Source organism: Drosophila persimilis, unplaced genomic scaffold, assembly GCF_003286085.1.
Source record: "Drosophila persimilis strain 14011-0111.01,24,50 unplaced genomic scaffold, DperRS2 tig00000431-arrow-pilon, whole genome shotgun sequence".
Taxonomy (NCBI): domain Eukaryota; kingdom Metazoa; phylum Arthropoda; class Insecta; order Diptera; family Drosophilidae; genus Drosophila; species Drosophila persimilis.
Genome location: NW_020825312.1, coordinates 4,987,931 through 5,004,662, shown reverse-complemented (window position 1 = coordinate 5,004,662; position 16,732 = coordinate 4,987,931). Strand labels below are relative to the sequence as shown.

General features: G+C 46.8%; 5 protein-coding genes across 7 annotated transcripts; 2 read left to right on the top strand and 3 right to left on the bottom strand.

The window, feature by feature from the left end:
- Positions 1 to 231: 231 nt before the first annotated feature.
- Positions 232 to 3,341, top strand: LOC6597056 (endoplasmic reticulum-Golgi intermediate compartment protein 3). The gene is made up of 5 exons (XM_002022179.2): positions 232 to 414; positions 492 to 843; positions 906 to 1,243; positions 2,832 to 3,036; positions 3,104 to 3,341. The coding sequence occupies exons 1-5, from the start codon at positions 327 to 329 to the stop codon at positions 3,237 to 3,239; spliced, it is 1,119 nt and encodes a 372-aa protein (XP_002022215.2). The 5' UTR covers positions 232 to 326; the 3' UTR covers positions 3,240 to 3,341.
- LOC6597057 (reactive oxygen species modulator 1) lies at positions 1,269 to 1,889 on the bottom strand. The gene is made up of 2 exons (XM_002022180.2): positions 1,624 to 1,889; positions 1,269 to 1,520 (listed from the first exon to the last, which is right to left on the bottom strand). The coding sequence occupies exons 1-2, from the start codon at positions 1,752 to 1,754 to the stop codon at positions 1,412 to 1,414; spliced, it is 240 nt and encodes a 79-aa protein (XP_002022216.1). The 5' UTR covers positions 1,755 to 1,889; the 3' UTR covers positions 1,269 to 1,411.
- Positions 3,331 to 5,030, bottom strand: LOC6596936 (U4/U6 small nuclear ribonucleoprotein Prp31). The gene is made up of 3 exons (XM_002022182.2): positions 4,883 to 5,030; positions 3,756 to 4,826; positions 3,331 to 3,698 (listed from the first exon to the last, which is right to left on the bottom strand). The coding sequence occupies exons 1-3, from the start codon at positions 4,979 to 4,981 to the stop codon at positions 3,363 to 3,365; spliced, it is 1,506 nt and encodes a 501-aa protein (XP_002022218.1). The 5' UTR covers positions 4,982 to 5,030; the 3' UTR covers positions 3,331 to 3,362.
- A 652-nt stretch (positions 5,031 to 5,682) lies between these two features.
- On the top strand, positions 5,683 to 10,171 carry LOC6596937 (probable DNA mismatch repair protein Msh6). The gene is made up of 5 exons (XM_026989552.1): positions 5,683 to 6,742; positions 6,812 to 7,141; positions 7,206 to 8,813; positions 8,897 to 9,382; positions 9,449 to 10,171. The coding sequence occupies exons 1-5, from the start codon at positions 5,741 to 5,743 to the stop codon at positions 9,590 to 9,592; spliced, it is 3,570 nt and encodes a 1,189-aa protein (XP_026845353.1). The 5' UTR covers positions 5,683 to 5,740; the 3' UTR covers positions 9,593 to 10,171.
- Positions 10,172 to 10,232: 61 nt separating this feature from the next.
- On the bottom strand, positions 10,233 to 16,452 carry LOC6596938 (glycoprotein 3-alpha-L-fucosyltransferase A). Of its 3 annotated transcripts, none has more exons than XM_026989835.1 (5): positions 16,230 to 16,452; positions 13,102 to 13,299; positions 12,248 to 13,027; positions 11,974 to 12,157; positions 10,233 to 11,902 (listed from the first exon to the last, which is right to left on the bottom strand). In XM_026989835.1, exons 2-5 carry the CDS (start codon positions 13,185 to 13,187, stop codon positions 11,387 to 11,389), a joined length of 1,566 nt encoding a protein of 521 aa, XP_026845636.1. In that variant the 5' UTR covers positions 13,188 to 13,299; positions 16,230 to 16,452; the 3' UTR covers positions 10,233 to 11,386. The 3 variants fall into 3 exon arrangements, with proteins under 3 accessions (XP_026845636.1, XP_002022220.1, XP_026845637.1); XM_002022184.2 differs by lacking the exon at positions 16,230 to 16,452 and adding an exon at positions 14,742 to 14,910; XM_026989836.1 differs by lacking the exon at positions 16,230 to 16,452 and adding an exon at positions 13,630 to 14,032.
- Between the last annotated feature and the right edge of the window lie 280 nt (positions 16,453 to 16,732).

The window sequence follows — 16,732 nt, the reverse complement described above, 5'->3', positions numbered from 1 at the left end:
TTTTTGAGGTAAGGAAAATGATGAATATACTTGGAACATTTACGACCAGTTTTAATTTCCGCGGTTGAACTCCAGATACTCAGCTATTTAAATAGAGGACGTTTAGTGGGATAATACGTTTTCTTCTTCGGTATATTCACGGTATATTTCGGTATATTCTGAGGGCCAGTCGGTATATAAATCCGCCGTCACTAAATAGACGTGGCGCTGTCATTCACCCGCGTTTCCCCCGCGGTCCCACAAACGAACAGCACCGCCGCCACAAAATCATGTAAATCCCTTTGTTTACCTTTTAGATCGTTTTAACATTCGTTTTTGTGCACAAAATGAAGTTCGCTGACGTATTGCGTCGCCTAGACGCGTACCCCCGCACTTTGGACGATTTCAGCGTGCGGACAGTGGGCGGCGCCGCTGGTAAGTGTTTTTCAAACATCAACTTGGTGTCGGAAGAAGCATAACACAACCGACCGGCACGGTGTTTTTCCGTTTAGTGACTATCATAAGTACCAGCATCATAAGCCTGCTGATCTTCCTCGAGTTTCTAAGCTACATGCAGCCCGCCTTGAACGAGGAACTGTTTGTGGACACCACAAGAGGGCACAAGTTGCGCATCAATTTGGACGTCACCCTGCACAACTTGGCCTGCAATTATATATCCCTGGATGCGATGGACTCGTCTGGTGACACACACTTGCGGGTGGACCACGATATTTTCAAGCATAGGCTCGACCTAAAGGGTGAGCCGCTCAAGGAGACGCCAATTAAGGAAATTGTGGCCGTCTCGCCGCCGAATAAGAATGTCACCTGCGGTAGCTGCTACGGGGCCGAGCACAACGCCACGCAGTAAGTAAAGAAAACACCAAAATGACTCACTGCGAAACTAATTTCAAACGAATTTTTGCTAGCTGCTGCAACACATGCGAGGATGTTCTGGATGCCTACCGCCTGCACAAGTGGAACGTCCAAGTAGACAAGATCGAACAGTGCAAGGGCAAGTACAAACGCACCGATGAGGACGCCTTCAAAGAGGGCTGCCGCATACAGGGACACCTTGAGGTGAATCGAATGGCGGGAAGCTTCCATTTTGCGCCCGGCAAGAGCTTCTCTATACGCCAGTTCCACATACATGACTTCCAATTTAGCAATGTTAAGCTCTCCCACACAATCAACCATTTGTCCTTCGGCGAAAAGATTGAGTTTGCCAAGACGCATCCCCTGGATGGTCTGCGGGTGGACGTTGCAGGTGAGTTGAGTACACATCGGGAGGGTTAATTTTAAATCTCTATTGCAATAACTTAACGTAATTTAAACAAGGCTTGAATAATGATTAGTTTATGTGTTAATAGTCTAAAACTTTGCCAAAAATGCCAGCAGAAGCAGAGGCTGCTGCTCCCAAGGGGCTGCTGTGGGCTCAACAGCGTATTCCTGTACCAATGGCCATGAAAGTACCAAAAGTTCCGCCGCCCTGTATCATCACTTTGCCCACATTGTTGATAAGCTCACGTCCACGCAGTCCGTATCTGCAAAAGCGAGTTTCAGTCGTTAGTTAGCCGGCATAATTACATAACAAAGTATCTGAGCTTGCGTCACTTTCCACGGTGGATCGTTCAAAAGCCAACTTACCGGAGGGCCGAGAAGCCACCGAACAGTGCTCCACTGGCCATGCCGACGCAGAAGCCAATGATAAAGCCACTCTTCATCTTATCAAAGCATGTGGGTCCCTTCTGGGAGAAGGAGCTCGAGGGCAACGGCATGCCGTGTTCTGTTTATTGTCCGTATTTGCGTTTTGTTTGCGAGGAAATCAAAGCCGCGAGCGTCGCTTCTTCGATTAGTATTTTAAAAACGCGCTGAATTTCTCAACAATCCGTATATTTTCGTTATATTTTTATTTATTCGGATTCGAAGTGATGAACTGAACCGACTGGTGTGACTGTGAACGTCCGTATGTGTGTGCGTGTGAGCTGTCAAATGGGGCAAGGGTTGCCACGATGTTTACTAGCGCTGCCACTGAAACATCTCTCGTACAGTTCCAGTGTTGCCAGAATTTCAGAGTCAAAACAAGCTAGATTTGAAAGAAATGAGCGATAACTGAAAAAAGTCGTCCAATTTTTTTAAATTAGATGTAAATTTTTTGATGGCAAATTGTAGTTTTGGCAACATTTGTCATTTTTACGCAAGCAATATCTATAAAATTTACAACATGGTGCCAATTTTTTTGAAATTACACTGTGCGACAAGACGAAAACTTTTGAATATACTGGATGGTCTGTATGAGTAGAATCTTGGAATATATCCCCAAAGTCTTTTTTGCGGTGCCGATTTGAAAATTATTTATATCGAGCCGAAGTTGAAGTTTTTTTACCCTTTGCAAAATCTCTTTAATTTTTCTATTTATATGCCCGATACTCAAAGAGTAGAAGGAAGCGTTTCCGACTCCATAAAGTATGAATAAAACGAAATCGCAGAATCACAGAGAATGGCCGCATCTACCAGATTGCCGATCTGGATCAGATCAGATCATTATATAGCCAGAATGAAATATCAATTTTCCGTGGCTACGCCGCCCCCTTCTATTCTCTCTCTCTTGCTCTTCTTCGTGCAGTGTGCGACCCTAGCGGAGGGAAGCGAGATAGCAACACAGGTACCGTTGTTGTGAGAAAGAGACAGATGTAGCGGAAAAATGGAAACAGAACAAATTTCAAAATTCTAATCAAATAGGTCATTAGGTGGGAAGGGTTTAATGGAAGATAGATATAGCCTGAAATATGCTAATATGAGAGCGCTGTACAGCTCCGAAACGACTAACTGAGTACCTACTCTATTTTTTCCAGAAACCAAAAGCGAAATGTTCAATTATTACTTAAAAATTGTACCTACACTATATATGCGCCAGAGCGATGGCCAGCCGATATACACAAATCAGTTCTCCGTCACGCGATATCGCAAGGATCTAACAGACCGCGAACGGGGAATGCCGGGCATATTCTTCAGCTATGAACTGTCGCCGTTGATGGTCAAATATGCAGAAAAACACAAGTCGGTCAACTAGCATAGCATTGATCTTAAAGCGTAAAATATTCATTTGGTGAATTTCTATTTCCAGCTCCTTTGGCCACTTTGCGACAAACTGTTGCTCCATTATTGGCGGCGTCTTCACCGTGGCCGGCATTTTGGCTGTCCTGCTGAACAACTCCTGGGAAGCAATACAACGCAAGCTGGACGTGGGCAAACTGAGCTAACAACAACTAGAATCTCCTTTACAGCTTTATTGCAGCTTTACAACGCCTATCTCATTTTAAGCCCGACAAATCTATAATTAAAAGTGCTTCATTTGATAGAAAGACAAATAAGATGTTATTCTTTTAAGTTGTTCGATTTCCAACAGATAGAAAACCGGAGGTATTCGAAAAGTATTTGGCGTTGGCCTCCGTTTGTGATCGTTCGGCCGCCTGCGGGTTCACAATCTCCAGACCCTGCAGCGGCGTAAATGCCACACTAGAGGCCGTGCCAGAGATTTGACGCTTGACTGTTGTGTTGCCGCCATAGACCTGCTGCTTCTGCAGGTTTTTGTGCAGGGTCTTGCTGATGCGCACCTTAGTCTTTTCATCCACCTGGGGCAGGCGTATACGGCCAGTTCCAGTCTTTCCAATTGTGCCACGGGAGTAGCCCAAGTCGCCCTGGTAGGCATCCTCTTCGATCTGTAATATGAAAATAAAGGTTACATCAACTCCAAATGATTCTCGGAATCCACCTACATCACCAAAATTCATGCGGTTCGCCTGCTTCCGGAACTCAGTCAGGGCATACCGCTCCTTCATCTTGCGCACGCGTTTTCCTCCACGCTTCTTCTTGCTTCCCTCGATGGGCTTCGGCAGCGGCTTGATGAACTTCACCGGCGGTGGCTCCTGCAGCTTGTCGAGCTTCTTTTCAATTTCCTCTTTGAACCGCAAGCCAATCTCGCCATGGACGCTCTCGTGACAGGCGTCAACACGAGCGGCCAGCACGGCTTTGGCAGCCACCAACCTAGCCGCCTTGCGTCGTAAATCCGGAGCCGTGTCCTGGACAATCTGCGAGTAATAAACATACCCAGTATGCGGCAGCATCTGCGTCTGTGAGAAACCCGAAAGGGTTTTCCTTTGTGAGCCCAGGACCTGAACATTGCAGGCCGGCATCTTGGAGATCTTGGTGAGCCCGCCAGCGATTCCCAACAGTTTGGCAGCCGTGGAGGCACCGATTATCATGGAAAGATTTGGGGCTATGAAGGTCATGCGACTCTCAACGTATTCATAAATTTTGGACTTGAAGTTGTTTAGCTCAATGGCCATCTCACAGGCCTCATCAATTTTGGCCTTCTCCGCCGGCGTGAGCATGGTTCCTTGTGTCGTGGATGCTGTTACAGACACAATCATAATCGTGGCTTGCGTGAGTATGACCTGCAGCATCTCGTTGCTTTTCACCTGGTCCAGGTCATTGCCCAGCTCCTTGACCGCAAGCAAATACTCGATTTCCCCGACGATCAGCGAGTCTAGTTCTGGGAAGCGTTTCTGATACTTCTCTTTGGTGAATTTGTGCACGATGGAGATCTCATTATCGATGTCCACGGCAATGGCATTGGCCTCCACAATCAGACAGTATTCCGGGTCGGACTCCACGCTGCCCAACATTTCGGCGGCGGTCCGCTGGCGACTGGCGTAGTGCTCGATCTGCTGGAGTGTGTCCTGCAAACGCTTCGAGTCGCGTAACTTGCACAGCTCGCGCACCGACTGCACTGTGACATCCACGTCCATCAAATTTGGAACCGGCTTCAAAAGTTTTTCCGCCAATTCCTGTGGGAGATACAAATTTAAAACTTGCACGTTTGGGGCATTTTACTTATCCCTACATTTTCATCGTCGGCATTCCCCATTTCAGTATCATCCTCATCCTGATCATTGTCGTTGTCCTCCTCGAGGTCAGCCAGTAGTTCGTCAGCTAGCGACATTTTATTTTCTTACTTTTCTTACAAAATTACTTGAATTCGTGAAACTTTATTTATTTTTGCGTCCTACACGGCAAAAATCGTAATGTTACCAGTCAGCTGTTTTTTGCGCAGTGTGGCAACGCTTTTCTGTCATCTGGATCCAGTGCTGCCAACTTGTTATCAGGAAAAAAGCAGTTTCTAACATGAACACGAAAAAAAAAGCTGAACATTATCCAAAAAAATGGGAAATAATGGTGTTAACAAATTTGAATCAAAGAGATATTTAATGTGTATTTTATAGAATTTTCATAAACTCATCCAGCTCTGTGGGGATAGCTTCTGATTTGCATTCGTACAACATGGTCGTACCAATTATGCGTAGGTATGTATGTGGCACTTCGTAGTGAAAACAGCAAAAATGTTAGCCCCTTTTTAGAGTTTAGAAATTATTTGGTAAACTAGAGGTGGTATTGATGAGCCGGCCACACTTTCACACTTTTTATGTAACCGGTGGCAGTATAAAAAGGGCTGAAAAAAGTCCAAAAAATGTCTACAAAATCAAGAACTCCCGCTTCCCTCAAATATTTCCCGCATTGTGTCTGAAAAAAGCCAGATCTTACGAGAAAACAGCGAAATCGGCAGCACTGGCTGGATCCACATTCGCACATTTGTGTGTCCATCTGGTAACGCCACGCAGATTTTGGCGCATATTCTTGGCGTCTGCGAATCTTCTTGATTTTACCGGGAACTGGGATCTATCATTTCGAAGCTGGCAGCAGGATGTCTAAGAAGCTGAATACGAGTGTGGGCGGAACGCCCACAAACACCTTGTTTAACTATTTCACCAAGTCACCAGCCGTCGACAAAAAAAAGCTTGTGCCCAGCGTAAAGGCGGAGTCAACGCCTACTGACAGAACGGACTCAGAAAAGGAGAATCTCAACAATGGCAAGAACCTGGAAGTGAAGAAGGAGACCGAGACCAAGCCTTCGGCAAAGAGGAAGCTGCCAATTTCGACTCCGTCGGATGAGGAGGAGCTTGGTGGTCGGCGCAAAAGAAAACGCATCGTTCTACCCGAGTCGGAGAGCGAAGATGAGATGGAGGAGACCAAATCCGAAGACGACTTTTCCGGCGATGAGTCTGACTATGAACCGGACGGAAAGGATGATGCTGCCAGTGAGGAAAGCGAGAGTGGCGACGATGAGGGTGAAGAGCCTATGGATGACGAAGAATCGGAAGACGATCCCACGCCCAAAAAATCCCGCAACAAGGACAAAAACCACAATAATAACAACAATGAGCCGGTGGGCCAAAAGGTTAAACTGGCTGAAGGCTCCACATTCCAGGAGAAGCTAAAAAACATCCAGAGCAATGTGAAACAGGACGCGGCCTACGATGAGATAGTGACCACTTCATCGAGCCTCGATGAGCCTGTGGTGTGGCCTCATCAGAAGCTCGAGTTCTTGCAGCCGGACAAGATTAAGGACAAGGAGGGCAGGCGCCCAGACCATCCGGACTACGATAAGAGCACCCTGCATGTGCCCGAAAAGTTCCTCAACAACCTGTCGCCTGGCGTGCGACAGTGGTGGGTTCTGAAGTCAAACAACTTTGACTGCGTTCTGTTCTTTAAAGTGGGAAAATTCTATGAGCTGTACCATGGGGATGCCGATGTGGGTGTCAATGAGCTGGGATTTACCTATATGCGTGGCGAGTTTGCTCACTCTGGTTTCCCGGAGATATCCTTTGATAAAATGTCCACAATCCTGATAGATAGGGGCTACAAGGTAAGCATCTTTGGTGGATCCTCGGATCCAAATTGGTATCATTTTTATGTAATCTTCTGCCATCCGCAGGTGGCTCGAGTGGAGCAAACGGAAACGCCCGACATGGTGACAGAAAGGTGCAAGCGCATTAAGTCCACCAAGTTCGACAAGGTCGTGGCCCGTGAGATCTGTCAGATCACGAATCGGGGAACTCAGGTTTTCGGGTCGCAGTGTAAAATCGGTCCCAATCATCAGCCCAACTACATGTTGGCCCTGGTGGAGCAAGAGGAGGGGACGTGGAGCAGGTTTGGCATTTGCTTTATAGACACATCCATCGGGGACTTTCACCTGGGCGAGTTCGAAGACGATAAGAACTGCTCTCGATTGCTCACGCTGCTCTCCCATCACATGCCTGTGCTCGTAAGTCCTGCACAGACGCCTACCATTCGATCATCTGAAATAACATCGAATCCTACCATTTTAGCTTCTCAGCGAGAAGTCAGCCCTCAGCTTGCGCACTCAACAGGTCGTACGCACCGTGCTCGGAGGAATACTGAGGGAGCAACTGCCTAGCAATGGAGCTCATGTCTGCAACGCTGAGAAGACTCTGAAGCTCTTGGCCGAGCGATACTATGCCGGAAACGGATCCGAGGACAACTGGCCGTTGGTCCTACGCACTATGCAGTCCGATTCGGATCACTTGGGTCTCACGCCCTCCGACAACTACAAGCTGGCATTGAAGGCTCTGGGTCAGTGCGTCTATTTCATCAACAAGTGTTTGCTGGAGCCGAAAGTACTGCCCATGGCTCGCTACCAGATGTATGTGCCGCCCGATCAGCTGGCAGAGGCCAAGCCAGCAGTGGTCTCCGCCCTGAGACGCTCTCACATGGTCCTCGATGCAACAACTCTGTCAAACTTAAGGATCATCGGCGAAGAACACACCCTGCAGTCCACCTTGGACCATTGCTGCACCAAGTTCGGGAAGCGGCTGCTGCACCACTGGCTCTGTGCCCCCAGCTGCGATATAGAGATACTAAAAGAGCGACAGGCAGCCATTGGAGAGCTGTTGCGGCTGCCCAGTGAGCTGCAGGAGATGCGGGCATTGCTGGCCCCCATGCCTGACTTTGAGCGTAATTTGGCGCAAATCCATCTGTTCGGCAACAAGCAGGTCAAACAGACCGGTCACCCAGACTCCCGGGCCATACTCTTCGAGGAGAAGATTTACAACAAACAGAAGCTAGTGGGCTTTATGGCAGTTCTCAAGGGATTCAATGCTCTGACCAAGCTACCTCTGATGTTCCAGCAATGTGAGACCCCACTGATCAAGAGAATAACTCAGCTGACTACTTCGGGAGGATCCTTTCCCGACCTCAGCGAAGAGCTGAGATACTTTTCCACTGCCTTCGACCACGATGCAGCTGCCAAGACGGGAGTAATTGCGCCTCAGCCCGGAATGGATGCAGAGTATGATGTAGTCATGGATCGGATAGAAGAGATTGAGAAACGGCTCAAGACCTACCTCGTGGAGCAGGAGCGTCACTTTGGCTGCCGTGTTACCTACTTTGGCTCCGATAAGAAGCGGTACCAGTTGGATGTTCCCGAGTCGCATGCCCACAAGGCCAACAAATCGTACGCCCTGGAAGGTCAGACCAAGGGAAAGAAGCCCTCGCGTCGCTACACCACCGCAGAGACCAAGGGACTGCTCAAGGACATGCAGCAAGCAGAAGATGCCAAGAACGCCGTGCTTAAGGACCTGGCCCGTCGCCTCTTCGAGAAGTTCTCCAACCATTATGAGCAGTGGAAGCAGTGCATCGACTGTGTCGCCAATCTGGATGTGTTGGGCTCCCTGGCAGAGTACGCCAGGCAACAGATGGTCATCTGCGTACCAGAGCTGGTCTCTGGAGTAGATCAGCCGTTCATCGAACTGCAGGAGGGCTATCATCCCTGTGTGAATACCTTAACCTATATTCCTAATGGCCTGGAATTGGGTACCAAAACGGAAGCCCCCCTATCCCTGCTCACTGGACCCAATATGGGAGGCAAGAGCACCTTGATGAGGGAACTGGGTCTACTGGTGATCATGGCACAGATTGTAAGTGTCTCTCAGCCTTTCGGATGGGATGGGAGCCGCATCTAATAACAATTGATTGTGATTACGTGTATTTCTCCTTTCAGGGCGCTCACATACCAGCAGCTAGCTGTCGTCTTTCCTTGGTGGATAGAATTTTCACGCGGCTGGGCGCTCAAGATGATATTTTGGCCGGGCACAGTACGTTCTTGGTGGAGCTGAACGAGACTTCTCTCATACTGAAGCATGCCACATGCCATTCCCTGGTGCTGCTCGATGAGTTGGGCAGGGGCACGGCCACATACGATGGCACAGCCATTGCCGCTTCTGTGGTCAATTTCCTAGCCAATCTCAAGTGTCGCACCCTCTTTTCCACCCACTACCACAATCTAATCGATTACTTCCACAACGACCAGAGGGTCACCCTCGGTCACATGGCTTGCATGGTGGAAAATGAGGATACCACAGATCCCACTCAGGAAACGGTTACGTTCCTCTACAAGTACACGGCCGGTGCTTGTCCCAAGTCGTACGGCTTCAATGCGGCCAAATTGGCTGGCATGCCCCAGGGCATTATAAAGCGGGCCTTTGAGGTGCGTAGTACTGTTTTTCCTCTCACATGAAAATGCATCTGATCCTTTGTGTCCTTTTATTCGCAGCTCTCCAAGAAAGTGGAGGCCATTGCCCTGCAACGCAAGATTACGGCAAAGATAGTAGCCTCGTCGGGAGAAAAGGAATTCAAGCAGCAGAAACTACATGCGTTGAAGGACCTACTACAGCAGTTGAAAATGTGCCATGTCTAAGTAACATTTGGATCATAGCAGGAGAACGAGTTATATGCGGAACTCCTTAAATTTGTTCGTATTGATTTCGTTTTAAAATGTTACAACTGATATTTTTTTTGTATTTGGCTTCAATTACTTTTCGTATATATTCCCAAAAAGCCATTGAAGGCTATGCGTTGCTTTTGAATCCATTTGTTCAGTATTTTTTAATCTAAGGAAAATGTGAATCGTTTGAGTACGAGTACTATTCTGAACTCCTTAAGCTTGCTCGAATTTATTCAGTTTAAAAATGTTCTAATTTTTTTTTTTTTGCTTCAATTACTTTTTGTATAAGCCAATATCGTTTCGACTTGTGCCCAAAATGCCATTGAAGGCTATGTGTTGCTTTTAAATATATTTTTCCAGTATTTTATAATCTAAGAGGAACTTGAATCGTTTGAAATATGTGTTCCATGTGAGGGGGAAATTCCACTAAATGTTATAATTTGTCCTACCATCAGTTGTTTATTATATCCGTCCCAAGATATTCCTTGTTCCAAATTGAAGCTTGAAATAATAAAGTTGTCTACCACAATCTTTTGTGATTGTTAAATACAATGTTCATTGTTAATTTGTAATTTTTTTTTATTTATTATTAATTTTTGTATCACAGTAAAAATTAAAAATTTAATAAGTTCACAATCAAAATACACACAGACAGATGATATTATTCCATACTTATAAATTAAATGTTATACAATAAATATAAATATTGCTAAAAGTGTAGAAAAACAAAAAAAAAATCGCTTGTATACAGAACAGAAATCATATACAATATGTTAATTGATATTGTGTGAAAAATAGGAATGGTGATTGTATTTGTATTTGTATTTGTATTAGTTCAGATATGGCTTTTGGCCAAGGACTTGCTTGTGCGAATCGGTCCTAAAATAGTTAATTGGTTAGCTAACAGGCTGGGAAACCTCGCCGAGTAGCTCCACTGCGACTAACGGTCCAACCAAGAGCCAATCTAGACAATCTAATATGTAAGCTGCAAACTCATAGAACATATATGTAAATTCAAGAAGTGCTCTCACTTCACACGCAACGTACTCGTATTTTAGGGCTATCCATCCGTCCATCCACCAGTTGTTTGCTAGCCAAAAATGCTTACAAAAAGATCTATTACACTTACAAAGCTATTTAGCTGATGGCTCTTTCCCATTCCCACTGCAGTTAAGCTAGTAAATACTCGTACATACATGTGTGGGTCAATCTACGGATAAAAACTTCATTTAACTCGCTTGTATCCCTTTGTCTCCCGTCTTTCGCCCTTCGTCTTTCATCTCGTTATGCTCTATATTGGACTTGCTGGTAGTTTAAACAACTATATAATATATAATCTATGTATGTACTGGTGGTATATCCACGTATAACTAGTCTAAGTTTCTAGGTTCTCTTATGTTTTTGTTGTTTGTTGTATTGTATATGTTACACCGATCTGCCGGGGGATCTTTTAGTCTATGGGCTAGTTTGAATACTCTGCTCTGCTGCTCTGCTGCTCCGCTGCTACGCTTTTTGATTTCCTCATGCAACGCTAGTGCTAGTTTCGAGGTCTCGTTCACTTACGGCTAGCTACAAAAAAACATTCACCTAAAACGCCGACAAAAAGGAAGCAATTCTTTACACATTCTTTAGTGGATAGTGATAGTTATAGTGATAGTGGGTAGTGATAACTACAAAACAACAACAAATCAAAGCTACACACTGATATTAAAATAGAAGTTGGATCTACGCAATGCCAAGGCCCACTATCTGGACCGACTCAAGCACTCAATCGTCGCTGATCACGTCCTTGCGCGCCTTGAAGTTCCTCCATGAGCCGTTGGTGCAAACGCCCGCGCCACGCCACCAGTCGTTGAGGTCGCCGTACCAGCGCGGCCTGCGCAGCTGCTCCTCGTTGTGGAGCGTGGCGCAGACCCGGCACCAGTAGTACGTGTTGATAAACTCACCCGTGCCCTTCCACTTGAAGTACGAGTTGTAGAGTTCGTCGTCCCCGTCGAGAATACGCAGGTATTCGGCCAACTCCTTGGGCGAGGCAAACTCATCCACGTGTATGTATGAGCGACGCGGGGCACTCACCTCGTAATCCTCCGGGCGGGCACCCATCACGATTGGCAGCACCCGCCGGTTGAGGGCATTCACAAAGAATTTCTCCGTGATGTAGTCCTTGCAGTTGGAGTTTTCGAATGCCAGGTAGAACTTGTAATCGTTGTCGAGTATCTCGAAGCATTTGTCTGCCGTACTACGCGAGCACTTGAAGTTGCCGCAGGCACCATATATGTCCACCTGTTGGGACAAGCCACAAAGGACAAGGATAGTAAGTATCTTCACGAGATCCTATCGAATCCCATATCTACCTCGATGTGTTTTTGCAGCTCGTGGGCATACTGGAGTCGCCCATTCCTGGCGCCACAATTGGAAACGAACCAGGCCACCTTCTTCGTTTTGTTGACGGCGTAGTTGTGATCCTGCTCCTGCTGCTGGACTTTGGTGTCGTAGTACTGCCACTTCTCATAGGGCGCCACGATGGTGCTGTCACGTCTGCTCGTAAAGGAAAAAAGAAAAAAAACCAAGAAGCGTATAAGTCTCAGAAAGAACAGAAACAGTGGCTAAAGAGTAGGTAGCTGTCACCTGTAGGTGGCCGTCCAGTTGATGGCATCGGGTGCCTTGACATTCTGCGTGTGATAGGGGCACTCCAGATAGTAGAGCATGCTGACCTGCTTGGCATTGCTGGGACGGCGTATTGCCGTGGGAATGTAGTGGTCTTTGTATAGGATCATGTCGGCCGTACTGGCAAACTCCCGATTGGCAGTCAGCTCGCATGTATCCACCGGACACTTGGCTCTCAGGAAGACATCGCGCCCCTTCTTCACATTCCACGGACCCAGGCCGTTGTAGAGGAGGATGGTTTTCAGCTTGCCACTGGCCTTGATTTGCTCGTAGTTGTGCGGCACGTACATCAGCTGGTTGACAATGCGGTCGCTGTGCGAATCCTGATGCGGCAGCAGCTTGGGTGCGTACCGCTTGCGTGCCCGCCGATTGCTGTAGGTCTTGGCCGGGCGTGGATGGTATTCACCATTGCGGAAGAACCAGAGCTTGGCTGTGGTCGGCTCCGGCTCCGGCTCCAGCTCCGGCTCCAGATGTTGGTCGGCGTCTATATCCTCCTCCTCTATATCCTCCGTCTGCTGACCCTCCAACGCTAAAGCCTCTGCTCCTGCTGCTTTCGAGGGCGAAGTGGCGACTATAGGCCTATCAGCTGGAGTGGAGCTAGATGTCTCAGGCCGTTTGCTGAGCTCCTCGGATCCGGCGAGGTCCGCGTCCGGTGAGGGGAATTGTTGCGCCTTCTGTTGGTGTTGCTGAGTGGTCAGCGGGGCTGTTCGGGGACTGCGGGTCTTCCATATCTCGTTTTCCCTGGGGGATAGATTGTGTTATTACGATTCGTGTTTAGATTGGGGCTAACGATGGGTATCGTATCCATTACTCACTTGAGATTGAAACCAAATATGAGCAGGAGAGCGCAGATCAGTGTGAAATAAAAATACTTTTTCAGTGATATTTTTGGTCGTCGCATGGTGAATTATGTACACTTCTACTTCTCCTTGGAATGGGATCGGACCGCAGGTTGGAGGCCGATGAACCGACGTCAGTTGCGTCTTCCACCTTCAGCTACCTTTGTCATTTCGCTGTGCGAAAAGGAAAAGCAAATATTGAATTAAACACTCTTCGACTCTTTATCCAATCCTCCAGCCCCTCTGCACAACAACAGCAATAACAATAACAATAACAATAACAATAACAACGACAACAATGTGGTACTAATTACTCATGTTAATTATCTCAGACTCGTTCCACTCTGCTCTAGTTGGGGCTCTGACTCTGGCTCTGGCTCTGGCTCTGACTCTGGTTCTACTCCATTACTCTCTACATAGAGTCCCATCCGTGATGTTTGCTTGCTTAGACTCGCACCGAAAACTGTTTCGACCCAGCGATCGTGCGGCAGTACGAGTACTTACGCGTCCATAAACTGGCCTGTGCAATTATATTGTGATACTCGTATGCGGACACAATTCTCCAGGGGATGTGGATTTATTTGATAGTTCGAGCCGTTTAGTCTGATACGATCTGATGCAATCTGATACGATCTGTCGTTAAAGCGCAGCCTAACGAATCCATTCGATTCAAATGGTCGCCATTAGTTCCATTTCGCGTGGCATATTCCGGTCAGCCCTTTCTGTCCCACGTCTGAGAGTCGTGAGTCTGTCAAACGCAATCAATAAGTGCTCGGTATTCAGAATTCTTTAAACTGAATTTTGTACTTCATATTTGCCCTGCCTAAATATCGAAACAGATGGCTATCTGACTGGCTGGTGGATCGAGAGACTGTGTGTGAATCGTTTGTTTTCCACTCATTCGAGTTGTCTCGCCTCGAGAGCTGTGCCACATCGAGCAGCGGGGCGTATACGTAATAAAAACGAAAGAAGAGGCGGAACCAGCAGTGATTGTTGGATGGGTGCTTGGGTGGATGCCGGAAGGCAGAGTACGGCAATGAATGAAGTCAAAGCAGGCTACTTACAGCAGCTTTTATGAGTTTGGTTGTAAAGGGCGGCTAATTACGGGTGTGGGAAGAAGTAGGACCGGGATAGATGCAGCTTCATTTGTGGACACAAACAGGGTCTTATCCCAGGCAGCCCCACTAAGTGTCCATCCGTCTATCACATATCATTTATGGCACTATTTTGCATCATGTACGAGTCGTCTCTGTCTCTGTGTGTGTGTTTTTTTGCCTCTTGCTCTATCCGTATGCTTGTGTAGTGTGTGTGTGTGTAGTGTGTGTGTGTGTGTGTGTGTGTGTGTTCTTCTGCCTGCGGTTGCAACATCATTTAAGGATTGAGGTTCCGGGTTGGACGGTGCGCTACTTTGGTAGCTATGCAAATAAACTAGGGGCGAAATATTGGGGTTGGCACTGCACTTAAGTTGACTTCCCCATTCCGCAGTTTAGCCCCACCCCCTACTTCATTTGGGTCTTGACTATCGCATTTTGACGTTTTTGACAGGCAAACAGAGTAGAAACAGACAGACAGACGGAATAAAGGAAGCAGTTTGCATGAAAAATATACATACTTACACTCAGTCAGTCTTTTTGCAAAAGTAGGACTCCAATAGAGCACAGAGACACGGAAAAAGATATCTATGGACTGATGGGATTGACTGTGGCTAATGTGGCCTCTTCGGTATGGTATTCTTTACCAGAAATTCAAATGCAGCTGTCCACGATGTTTCACCGCTTTTCACATAATCACTTCGAGATCACAGTATTTTTAATTATTATGATACATATCGTACGACATCGTACTAGTAATACTAGTGTTCATGTTCCTAAGCAAAGACTCAGGCAAAACTAACCAGTTCTTTTACAGCTCTGGTCTATTTATTGCATTCAGGCTAATTCTCAACCAACATGTGGGATACGTTTTGAATACGTTTTCCCTATCAGTAGCGAAGACAGGCAAGAAATTTTTAGGAATTCAGTTGGGGGAGAACCTGAAATTGGAAGTCGATAAGCTGAAAATACATGATAAAATACCAACACTATTTTTCCCGGTACTCAGTCCGTTTATAAGGAATATTATGATTTATGTAACTTATACAATATATGTATTCGTGCACTGCTCTCCTCTATTCTTCTTTTTGCAACTAGTAACAAAAATTATATACTACACCAAATTTTCTTTGGTTCTTATAAGAGTATTTCTGAGATCTTGGTCACAAACAAGATCCACATGTTAGTACCCAAAGGAAAACACTTGCGGTCTACAGTTAATAGTCAGTCTTTCAAAGACATTGCGCAACCCAGCCAATTAAACGATTTCTATACCTAAACTTTTCCAGACGCAACTTTGACAACCCTTCCTCCTGCTTTCGGGCTACGTTCCTAATTAAAATGCTCACATCTAGTAGGGTGCGGGAGGCGTGACTGTGCCTACTGTCAAGGCACTTGATCTATGACTTTAGTGTGCCAATACGCCTATGTTATGTATATATAGGAGGACACAAACAGTGGCTGCTATAAGGGAAGGCTCTCAGCATAGGGGGAGGACCCATGCCCAGCACTTGACTTGCATGCATTGTTGTCCATGGATATCATATCCCGCAGACGTTACCCGGGAAATGTCATTTCATTGTTGTCTTCACTCTACACGTTTTGCCCCACCAAGAGCTCTTAGTCGAGGTTAGATTGGGTTAAACCGGCGGCCCTTTTGAAGGAGGTCATAGATTGGTGGAGCTCCTGGCGAGCCCCACTATTTCTTTGCGGTCGCCTCTACTCATAAAATGTTTATATTTATACTGTCGCACCGTCACAGGAGCAGAATGAGGAGCGGGCGGGGAGTCCTGCGAAGCAGGGCCCATCCGGTCGTGTTTCCACCCCGCGCCAGGCCATGCCGCGCTTTACGCACGCAGCCTGTCTGTCTGTCTGGCTGCCTGACTGTCTGCCCTGTGCGTTATGTCTGTCCCGCTCTCCATGCATGTATGTACATGTGATGTGTGTGTGTGTTTGGTCTGCGTGCCGTGTATCGTGTGTCTTTCTTGGAACGCAGTTGGCGAGTGCACTTACACAATTGAATCGAAGTTGTTGTTCCTGGTATCGCCACTGCTCCACTGCTGCTGCCTTAAACTCCTGCTCTTCCGATGGCTTTGCTAATTCGAACACATTTTTCAGTCTTTGTCATATTTGCACTTTCGAAATTTAGGCTCCCCAAATTGTTGTTTCAGGATTTTGTTAAATCTTTTTTCCACACATACGAGTGTATTGTATGTCCATACATACATATGTAAATAGTATCTATGAGGCGCAGAGGGCTGTCCTTTGCCTTTTCACGTAACTTTTGCAACTGCGCTGCCTGCCCACCCAAAGTGTAGCTGCGGCGCTGGCATCGGCATCGGCTGAGCTACGCTACCGTTGCTTTTCACCAGACAGCTGGCACCCGGGGAGAGAGAGCGAGAGAGAGTACGAGAGTAAGAGCGAGAGAGTCGTAGTTTTCGCATGCAGTTATCATGAAGCTGTTTAAACATCTAGTTGTGCGTCAAATTATTCTGCTAATTTATATTTGTTTAATA